At 35.7% G+C, this 11,459-nt stretch overlaps 1 protein-coding gene across 1 annotated transcript; it reads left to right on the top strand.

Moving 5' to 3' along the window:
* The first annotated feature begins 2,857 nt into the window (after positions 1-2,857).
* Positions 2,858-6,537, top strand: LOC131856377 (disease resistance protein Roq1-like). Its single transcript, XM_059208143.1, has 5 exons — positions 2,858-3,399; positions 3,586-4,693; positions 4,827-5,075; positions 5,183-5,833; positions 6,085-6,537. Exons 1-5 carry the CDS (start codon positions 2,858-2,860, stop codon positions 6,535-6,537), a joined length of 3,003 nt encoding a protein of 1,000 aa, XP_059064126.1.
* Positions 6,538-11,459: the final 4,922 nt, after the last annotated feature.

The raw sequence follows: 11,459 nt of genomic DNA, 5'->3' as shown, positions 1-11,459 counted from the left end.
CTGCACCATACAATCGACCTGAAATTTTTTCCAAGTCCCCTTTGGAAATGTGTTGTTGTAGATTAGTTTTCTTCACACCTGCATGCCTTCTTTAATTTCTATCTTGGATTGCTTTCTCTTTCTTTATTCTTGTTGCAGTCTTGAGATCATTCACTTGCCTTCGCTAATCACCTTCAATCACTTCATCTTTTGTCTTTGTCTTTGCCTTCTCTTTCCCTATCATCATCTTTTTATATTTCCCAATCATTGAATCATCCTTCAAACTGACTAATAGCTTCAAATGGATACAAACTCTTCAAGTGCTTCTTATATAGATATCCATCTCCCTCGTGCTGCATCATCCCACAACCTCAACATACCATCCATCTTACCTGACAGTAGATCCTGGAAGATGCACCTACCACTCTTTCTCTTAGTGGTGTCACTCTCTTTGCACCTTGTCCCCAACTTTATCTCTACTGGAAGACAGTGAACACAAACCTCATCCTTGTTTGTAACCAACACACTTTTCACAACTTCTTCTTGCAACTTTAAGATGGATCAAGTACTTGCAACCAACAACTGTCTCATTCAAGGGATCTACTCCCTATGCTGTGATACCAATTTGATACAGATAAAGGATTAAAACCCTCTTACCAACATAACAAAACACTCACTTAGTACTTTGGACAAAGATCATTAATCATTCCTTCAAAATCAAGTCTTCTTTCTAGTAGCCCTTCAAGAGGGTCCAACAAGGCATAATTCCCCACACAGGCTTTGTATCCAAAATATAAAAATATATTTGGATATCCTTTTGGCCATTTAAAAGCATATATGGAAATGAGTGTGGGTTAATTTGAAACAAATGACTAAAAATTTGATTGGTAATGCTGCTACAAGGGTTCAAACTCAAAATTTTCACTATGAAGTGCAACGAATAGTCATTCATAACTTCTACAAAACACAAAAGGAGGTCAATCTCTTTGGTTAGATTATAGATAAAATAGGTAGATAATTTTTCCAAAGTTACATTTCCAAAGTTACATAAAGTTCTAACGGTGGAAACAAAATTTATGGTGTTTTTCCCAAAATGGGTAACCCTAGGCAGGGTTCCAGGTAGCCTACACCAAAATGGCCATAACTTGATCTAAACTCTATGGAATCTTGCCAAACTAGTTTCAAATGAATGAAGACTTGAAGCTTTATTAGTTCCAATTGGTTTCATGTCATTATCAAGTCGTACATAGCCATACAAATTGCTGCAACTCATAAAAGTATAGAAAAATGACAAGAAACATGGACTATTTCATTAATTGCAATCAAATATTTTTCCACCATATATTGCTCTCTCTTTCAAACGACCACATCAGGCATATTTAACCATGTTACAAAGCTTTCGAATTGTTTTTTCACCTTCCAACCGCTCAACTACCTAATAACAACCCTTGACCTTTCATATTCTTAACATGACAACTTTTCATTTTTGACAACTTGACAATTTCTCTTACAATATTTTACATACTTTGCTAATTTGAAACCAATTGACCCTAAAGATATTATAAATGGTCTTTTAAGACATTATTACATCACAAAATGACTTTCTTATGCCTAGACCCTAACTACTTGACCCCTTACATCAAAATTTGAAAATGTTTTAGGTGCTCCTGAACCACATGTGAGATTTGTTAGAAAAATTGAGCAAGTTGAAACAATAAACAAATACAAATGGTGAGCCAATGAAGAGATGATTGAATTGAATCCATCAAAATGAGGTAAATGAGGTTATGTATACATTGAATATGGGAGAATTCAAATTTCTTAATTTAGAGGGAAAAGTAAGTAGGCCTACCAACCACCAACCTCTAACTACCTAGCAAAGTAAGCATGACACCTAAGAATGGCTAAGCACCAATAGTAATATCCCTATTCACACTAACAATTTGGTTCGAAGATGTTTCCCTCCAATTTGAGTGTTGTATACAAAGAAAGATCTTAATTTGTTTTCAGCTTCTAGGATCTAACATCAAGCAAACATTAAAGAATTATCTTCATATTTTAGAACTCTATGCTATCTTTGATCATTGTCTGAAATTGTTAGATTGGTATTCTTGAGTTTGACTAAAGGAAAATCATCATAGACTACTAAACTTCTACATATGCTTTTAACATTGCTAGTTAGTTATTATAGGTCCATATAAAAAGATAAATATTTACTTACTAGAGAAAATAATCACAATTAATAATTTTACATTTAAAAATCAAATTTAAATTTATGCACCTTACTCATTCACAATCACCTAAATCGGTTTTATAACTATAAAACTAACTCTAAAAGTCAAACATAAATTTTATAAATTGATTTTTATAATCATAAAACTAACCCTAAAAATCAAATATAAACCTATTTTTTTTTTAATATAACTAAAATAAATCAAATAATAACAACATTCATAATTAAAAAAAAAACACAAAAATATTTTTTTTTTCTTCATTTTTCTTACAGTAACTTTGCGGTAACACAGCTCTTTCTCATACTAACTTGATGACGAGAACTTTCCTTTATAATAAATAAAAACAAATAGATATATACCCTAAATTAATGAAGTTCTCCTTTTCTTCATACCCTTAAGTCAATGAAATTCTCCTTTAATTCACTTCCCTTTTACCGATCATTAGAGTAGTGCATTGAAATCTAATCCAATCTCCTTACCTGTGATTGGAAGTTCAGTGACAAATAGGTAAATACCCTAAGTCAATGAAATTCCCCTTTTCTTCACTTTCATTAGAGTAGTGAGGCTTTAGATCATTGAGATCTAATTCAATCTCCTTACCAGTGATTGTAAGTCCTGTGCATTTTACCATTCAATACCTTATCATGACGTTTCAGAGAGGAATGACTTTCAGTGGAGTCGGATCCAGTGTCCAGTGGGAAAACTCACGCGTAACACCAAACATATACGATGTGTTCATTAACCATCAGGGCGAGGTGAAAGAAAAACTAGTGCGTCCGCTTCATAAATCTCTGGAGGAGAAGGGAATCCCGGTGTTCCTCGACTCAGCAGCATTGAAAACGGGAGATCACTTTCCAGCTGCACTGGAACAGGCCATCAATTCTTCTGTCGTTCAAATTGCTATCTTTTCCGAACAGTATTGCGGATCTCATTGGTGTTTAGATGAATTGGTTTTCATGTTGCAGACTAAGGCAATGATTATTCCAGTGTTCTATGATGTGAAGCCCAGTGACCTCCGCTACATAAAGGGGAAAACAGAAGGAGCGGAGAAGGAAACAGGAGGACAAAAGGAGCCGCGAGTGTATGATGAAGCATTTACCAAACACGAAAAGAGAGAGTCGGACGCAAAAGTTCAGCGCTGGAAAGAGGCACTCGATCATGTTTCAAAAATACATGGCGAGGAACGGTGCAAGCATAAGTAAAAAGTTTTCTATATGTTTTTTTGATTGCTTACTGAACACTGTATTTCTGTTTCTTACTGAACACTGTATTTCTGTTTTAAAAGAAAAAACGTTGCCAGAAAACCGATTAGTTTTACCCTTGGAAAAACCTCTTGACTGATTAACTTTTGGTTTGCAATCTACATTTTCAGTGATGATAATAGCTTGCTTGAAACAATAGTCTCAGCGGTGGTTAAAGAGGTAGAAAGGAGGAGAATAACCAAGCTGGATGGGGCAAAACCTCTGGTAGGAGTTGATGATCTTGTAAAAGATTTTGAAAGGTTTCGCAGTCAGACTAAGAACAGAGTGGACAAAGTTGAGATAGTTGGCATCTATGGTCCTGGGGGATCAGGGAAAACAACCCTGGCCAGAGAATTATACAATCGCAAGCAATCCGAATACGATGGCTTCTGCTTTCTCCACGATGTGGCAGATGGTAAATTGCCTTTTTACCAAAGTAGGCTCCTCAAAGATCTAGTTGGTGAGGATCGTCACGAGTTTTACAGTACAGATCAAGGAATGAGCTGTTTAAAAAATCGTCTTGGAAGGAGCTGTCTTTTACGCTTCCTCCTCGTTCTAGACGATGTTAGTAACCCAAACCAGTTAGATGTGCTACTAATCCGAGATGCCCTGAGTCCTGCTAGTCTGGTGATTGTTACAACCAGTGATGAACGGGTGCTTAAACAGGCCAACATTCAAAATCGTTATAAGGTGAAAGAAATGACATACTCCCAGCAGGTAGAGCTTTTCTGTCTGAGCGCTTTCAACAGACCAGATCCACCGATGGAATTCAAAGATCGGGTGGACAAATTTGTGAGCTATTGTGGGGGTTCACCCCTATTTCTGCAATTGATAGTCCGCCTTGTTTCTGGTGGAGATGGCAAATATTGGGATATTACGTTGGATGCTATAAAAGATAGCGTCCCTGAAGACCTACACAAGATACTTAAAATAAGCTATGATAGACTGGGTAAAGAGGAACAGCAGATTTTCATCGACATAGCCTGCTTCTTCAGTGGTAAACCCAGATGCACGGCTTTAAAAATATGGAAAGGCTGTAAATGGAGAGGTGAATTTGCACTTGAGAGACTGAAAGATAAGTGTCTTGTGGAGGAGGTATGCCTTGATTGGTATCAATATGAATCTGATGACAAGCTTTCATTGAGAATGCACGACCGCATCCGCGATTTTGGAAGACAATTGGCCAAGGAATTGACCCATCCTGGTCGCCTCTGGCTCCCCGAACACCATACATCTCAGGTACTTCTCTGGCTTGGGATTTAAGCTATGCTTTGCTAAAAGTCTGAGTTTTGATTTGTTTAGAGATTTTTCCGTCCTTTGAAACGCTTTAAATTGTACTGCATAAAATCTTAGCTTTGAGGTGCAAATGCAGAAATTCCAGGAAATCCTCAGCAGAAGTTCCAGGTCTTTTCATTCAATTTACGACAGGTCCATGGGTTCTCAAATCACGTATTTCTTAGGAAATACTGATTACACATCAGAATCTGTCCTCCTATGGCTTGAGCTCGACCTGGATGGTTTTGAACAGACAAGACTACCTACATGGATTTCTCTGAAAAAATTGCAGTGTTTAAGAATTTCCTTTTCACAGCTCGAAAGATTGTGGCTGAACCGTGAAGAGGTGCGTTTAACTCCCTTATCAAAGATGAAGCTTCCATGAGAAGTCGTTTGATGAAATTGTTTTCCACTGAGAAATGATTTTTTTTTTTCTTAATTTGCGCATAATAGGCCCCTCTACAGTTGACAGAGCTGGTGCTTCATGAAAGTTCATTGGCAGAGTGTACGAACAGATTAGGTGATTTGAATCATTTAGAAAAACTAGTATTGATAGGAAGAAATGAGGAAAGGCCAATTGAAGCGGAATTCTTGTCAGAATGCCTCAATAAACTCACCAAACTCAGAAGCCTGGTTTTGAGGTATTTTGCCTTAAATGGAGATTTGGCTTTGAACATGGGCAACGGCATGAGTAGCCTTGAAACCATGGAGGTTCGTGGCATAAAACTGGTATCCAAAGTCTCAATTAGTGGAAAGCATTGTCCCAAACTTAAATACCTTTGCCTTGACTCCATGGACAATCTAATTGAAGTTGATCTGTCACTCACAATACTGAATTTCCTGGAGTTGAGACGCTGTAAGAATTTGAAAAGGGTATTAGGGAACTTTGGTCTGCCAGAGCTTGTAATGCTGAATGTACTAGAATGCTGGGAGCTTCAAGAGTTCCCAAGCCTTGCGTCCCTGAGTTGCGTTGAGAGTATTAGCATTGATGGATGTAGGAAGCTGGAGAACGTATCAGGTATTGGAGATTTGCAACGACTGAAATATTTACATCTTTCAGCATTTGGAGAAGGCGCCTTAAGGAATTGCATCCACAGGTTACAGGTATTAAATATTTTCCCCTAATGCAATTGTTAGTCATATCTGTGGTTATTGATGTGAAATCCGTTTCGCCATTTTAATAATTTTTAGATTGGTTTTCATGGTTCTGCTGGAGACTTCGAGCAGAGCAATGCTTCAAAAAATTCTTCTCCGATTTATTTTATTTTTTTAATTTTTTAAAATAATTTATTTTGTGGGTGTTTTCATTACTGATAGCAAGGAAACCAACATTTTTTCCTTTCTTTTGAATCCAGAGACTGCCGAAAGAGATGATCAGTGTAATTGGTAAAGCAAATCTTAAAGCCAAGTTGGCTGTACATGCAGATCAGTTTTTTTCATTGATTGAAGTTAGCGAGAATCCAGGGATTCGTATAAATAAAAATATCATGATGCTGGAGGATCCAGCTGTTCCCTTTAGTGCTATCATACTATGTGCTGTGGTTCGAGCCCCTTACGGAGAGGAAAGTAATACCATAAGCATTCCTCATGCTTCTGCTGTTATAAAGAGCTCTGTTGGAGGAGGAGAATGGATGGTCACCGTTGTAGTTACCGGCCAGACGAAGTTGAGATATGGAGAATTTCCGATTGTCGCACTAGGTACTATAGTAAAGAAGCGGTGGATAATGACTCTGAAAGTCGGTGCGGAGGGCAGAACTCTAGGCTTGCTCCAAAGAATAATCGATGAATTTTATGGGAGTGTAAACTAATAAATATATTGGGTAGAGGGTTTTAGAGTGGGAGACTCTAATTTCTGCATAGATATTTTAAATTTTTTTCAATTTTGTACAAGTTGTTTATTTGTCAAGCTTTTTTATTTAAAAATTTGGTTTAAGTTCATATGATCAAATATGATGCCACATCACATGTTTTTATTTGTCAAAGTGTCCAAAATGGTCCCCAAAAGAAGTAAGACCCATAGTTGTGTACTAAGTAATGTTTATTGGTGTATACGAATTGATTGCTTTTTCAAATTTGCTGGAATCTTTTTGAAGATAAGTATTGACATGACACTTTTTGTGCTTCACTATTGTACTAATTGTGCCCAACTATTGTCCCCACTATTGGACCCTTCTTCACTATAGGACCCTCTCTCCTATTGCCTTGATTTTATAATTAATGTAAATGCTCTCCTTACGCTCTTTCACTTACCCTTATTTGTTTAAAAAAATATTGAAATGATGCAATAAAAAAATATAAATAGAACAGTAGCCAGCAAGTTATTAAGTTAAAAATAGTTAAAAAACAATTGCAAAATAGTCCACAACAGGTTTAGAAAACCTAAAGAACTTTCATACAAAGTGGGGATTATTGTCTTAGATTCTGAATTTTAACATACATTGTAATTGTTTTGAACATAAAGTATCTTTTTCATGAATTTGCAACATTTGGAACATTACCTTACCAAAGGATCCGTTCTTCATCTTTTCTTTGGGCACCCACTACAATTGAGAACATAAGAAAACAATTTGGAAAATGATGTCAACGTAAAATTTTAACATTTCACCTTTTTGATGAACATTATACTCTACAAAAACTAACAAACATTGACTTTTTCATATATTAAGCAAAATTATATGTCTTGAAGAATCTACAACAACATTGTTTTGCATAAAGAAGTCCAAAATAACTTCTTTTCAGCTTAGTTTATGCTCTAGGATAGTGGGAAGAAATTTAACAATAATATTCCATTTTCTTTTACCTCATAAACAATACCAAAAATATATTACAAACTTTCATTAAACTAACAAAAAGAAAATTTGAGCATTAGCTTTAGCTTTAGTTTTTGATCTCCAAATTTGAGCATTTAGACTTCTCAAAGTCTTATTTTATTTATTTTTCAGTTTACATTCCATTTTTTATTTAACTTTGGAGTTAAAGACAAGAAAGGAGACTTAGACTTTTTACACACACTCGAGCAAATCTTACAACATTTCATTGCAAAGCATTTGCAACTGTAGAGCATTCACAAAGCCTAATATTCAAAAGACATCATCTAGACTAGGGATAGAATAGATGGGTCACGTCCCATTCTCTAGATCTATGCAAGAGAGTGTGACCAAATATGATGAAAATATATAGAGAACAAATATGAGAATATATAAGAAAGATATACATATGAATGAATATAGATGATGTAAAATGAGATATAAGGGTAAACGAACTCTGTGTGTGTGTGTGTGTGTGTGATATTATTTTATGTTTAGTTAACTAGTTAGTACTCTATCTAGATTAACTCTTTGTTCCTTTTGTATAACTGATTCTAAGGTATAAATACAACATTCAAGAAGTACTTGGGGCTCTAAAATTCAATCCTTGTTCGTTATTTTTCTTGCTAACAAGAAATAGAAGACATGGTTTAAAATCCTCTTCTCAAATCTATAAATATCACACAACCAAAGCTCCAATTGTAACAAAAAATTTCAACACTTAAAGAGAAAGGTGCCACCCTCTCAATAGAATGGTTAGTTAGATAATATCAAATTTTGAAAATAAGGTGACGAAAGCTTGCAATATTGACTTATGTATGTGATAGTAAATTTAAAAATAAGATTAGAAAATCCCAATTATAAATGTGATTGCACATTCAACTTAAATAGAAAAATCAGCAAGCTATAAAGAAATCAAATTTACTTGGAGAAACCCCTTTGAGAAAAATTCCACACTGGAAAGAGGGAAAGTATATTATCAATCTTCACAATTAGACATACAACAACACACTTCACTACTTTCCACTTCGGCAACACCCTGTTACCTGCAAGAATCCAACATTTTAATTGTACCATCCCATGACTCCAATTTTTAGAAAATTGTGAAAGGAAAAAGCATCGTGGTATCTCAAAACAAGAGGCAAGAAACCAATTGCAAACTCTCATGTCTAGGATAATGAACAACCAATAGAAATTATAATAAAAAAATATTAAATGGCTCCAACATGGGTGCCTAACCCATAGCCACTCAACTCTTCCACTTCTCGAATACTTCGTTACTCCCTGGTGACTCTTTGAATCACTCAATGGATAACCTTTCACCTTCTAAACTTCATGGGTTCCTAAAGAATGATTCTTCACTTTCCCTAAAGTGGATGGAATTACAATTTGTCATATAATATAAACATTAAATCTTTCTCTCTTTCCCTCATGAACACTTTCTAAGGAACATGGAGACATATGAATGGCATACGAAATGGAAGTTTAATGCCACCTATCCTGACAATTATTACTGTATGGTGGAAAAGTGGGCGAATAAAACTTAATATGTGAAAATAATGAGAAATACTAGTCCACACACACACACAGGACTTCTTGATGCAAGCTATGGAGTAACGATGTGTTACTCAGCTTCCCAAGGAGGGTCCCATGGTTCTCTATCTCATAATATCCCTCAAACCAACGTTTTTGCTCTCTGATTACTGAGCAAAATGGTTTAGGGATGGCAAATATGAGAACGAGAGATGCTTTTATAGATTTTAGTATGAGATGTGTTATAAGCTATGTATGATGCTAAAATGTAATAAACTAAATGATAAGATGACAAGATTAGTATGAATACTATCCTAGCATACTATATTTAGCCTATGATTGAACTAAAATGATAAATAAAATAATCTAAGCATGCATATTAGTCTAATTTATGATCTAAAAGAGGCTAAATGATGAGCATATATAAAATGAAAGCTTGGAAGAATTTGAGCATAAGTGTGATGCTTCAAATTTGAAAGATGATTGTTAAGAATGGAGGAATGAGAGCTCTATTTATAGCATAAACAGGGCAATGGATGGTCAGGATTGAATAGTTTAATCAAGGGCCAAGTTTGAAAATTGGGGATCCATGTGCACAATTTGCACCAATGACATGGTGACAAATGTCCACATAGGGTTGGGTTGAAAGAAGAGGTTGGAGGCATTAAAGACCTGAGAAGACCTCATGGTCATCTAAAGGCTAAGGGTCAAGTCTAAATTAGGTTTATCCATTGGATTAAGAGTTAATCCAAGAATAAACCTTTGTGCAAATGATTAAGAGATAATCATGGTCAAAGCATTAATGGCCTGATGAGACCTTTGGGTTGGGTAGAGGTTGAGTCAAAACAAATGTTTTAACCATGTGGGAGGGTTTGAATTAACCATTAATGGTTATTGGAGACTTTGGGGATTAAGTGGTTGAAGGTTGGAAGCCTTCAATGGTTTTCAAAGACTTTAAGAGTTTTGGTGGTTGAAGGTTGAAAAACTTCAATGGTTATCCAAGACTTTGGGCCATTTGAGAAGTGACCTCCCTTTGCTTAGGGATGTGACAAAGTTTAGAGGAGGGCTAGGTTAATTATAATTGATTAGAAGATTCTAGAAGGGATTAGGAAGGGGTTTGGGATTTTGCAAGTGGATGAGGGATAATAGGATTTAATTGATTTAAATGATTTAACTCAATTTGGTTATAATTTGGGGAAATTAAATAAATTTGATTTATTCAATTTAGGATAACTATTTAATTAAATTTGAATTTAATTAAAAGTAGCTAGGGGGATTTAATTGAATAAAATGATTTATTCATTAAATGGTATAGTGGATTTTATTTAAATAAATTGAGTAATTTACTTAATAAAATAGAAGAATGTGGATAATTTAATTAAATTGGATTTAATTAAATAGGGAAATGAACATAAAATATTCATTTAGGAATGTGGTCATTTTTATACGTCTACATTTTGCCCCTCTTTGAAGTGACGTGTGTGCACATGTTATTTCAAAGAAAATGATGTATTTTTGTGATTTTATGATCAAATGCATTTTTTTGTTGTGTCGCTCTTATGATTTGCAAGTCATGCCCCAGTTTTGATGTGATGCCCCAGATTCGATATTTGATGGTGATGCCCCCTCGGGAGATGAATCAATTTTTTTTGGAAAATTGTTGATTTAAATTGATGAAGTTCGTATGATGTGTATGATTTTGTGCATGTAAAAAGTGTGCAGATTGATTCATCTCCCGATAAGTTACAACTGTTTTGGTATAGGGGAGACCGCGACCATATTACAGGTCCATACGACTAACCCTAATTTCATTTTCCTCCTATAAAAGGGGAAAAGGGCTTGATTTAAAGTCATTTGTGTTTTGTTGACTTTTGAAGAAAGAGAATTTTCTCTAGAGAGAAAATGCCTATTCTCTATCACAGGCACCGTTTTGAGCGCGTTCGGAGGTACCGAAGACCAGTAGCGCGTGGACCACCAGTAAGTCAACATTTTTGACCCCTTTTTGATTTTTTGTTTAGTTGTTTTTAGTCATTTTTTGAATTTCAAAGTTTGGGTGCTTCGTATTAGTGCGTCTAGGGTCCACAGTAGCGCATACGAAGTGTGAAGTAGCGCATCAAGTTTAAATTTAGGGGTCGTGTCTGAAAAATGTAGACTAGCGCATAGGAATTTTATGTTAGCGCGTGGACGGAGAACATCGCATGCATTGCGTTTGGTAGCGCGTCGGGACAACAGGGTAGCACGTAGGTATGACCTAGCGCATAGGAGCTGCCGGGGTTCGCATAGGAAAGGGGGTTTAGCGCGTAGGACTAACCTAGCGCATAGGGCTAAAAGGGTAGCACCTAGGAGGGATATATTAGCGCGTAGATAGGTTCTAGCGCATAGGACAGATT

Source organism: Cryptomeria japonica, chromosome 7 (genome assembly GCF_030272615.1).
Source record: "Cryptomeria japonica chromosome 7, Sugi_1.0, whole genome shotgun sequence".
Classification (NCBI taxonomy): Eukaryota; Viridiplantae; Streptophyta; class Pinopsida; order Cupressales; family Cupressaceae; genus Cryptomeria; species Cryptomeria japonica.
The sequence above is the reverse complement of the archived record's forward strand: the minus strand, read 5'-3'. Positions and strand labels throughout refer to the sequence as shown.

Bases quoted from the DNA above. Each gene is read 5' to 3' on its own strand.
- LOC131856377 (XM_059208143.1), top strand. From the start codon at position 2,858: ATGACGTTTCAGAGAGGAATGACTTTCAGTGGAGTCGGATCCAGTGTC. The intron at 3,400-3,585 runs GTGCAAGCATAA...CTACATTTTCAG, and splicing joins AAAATACATGGCGAGGAACG to TGATGATAATAGCTTGCTTG. The intron at 5,834-6,084 runs GTATTAAATATT...TTTTGAATCCAG, and splicing joins ATTGCATCCACAGGTTACAG to AGACTGCCGAAAGAGATGAT.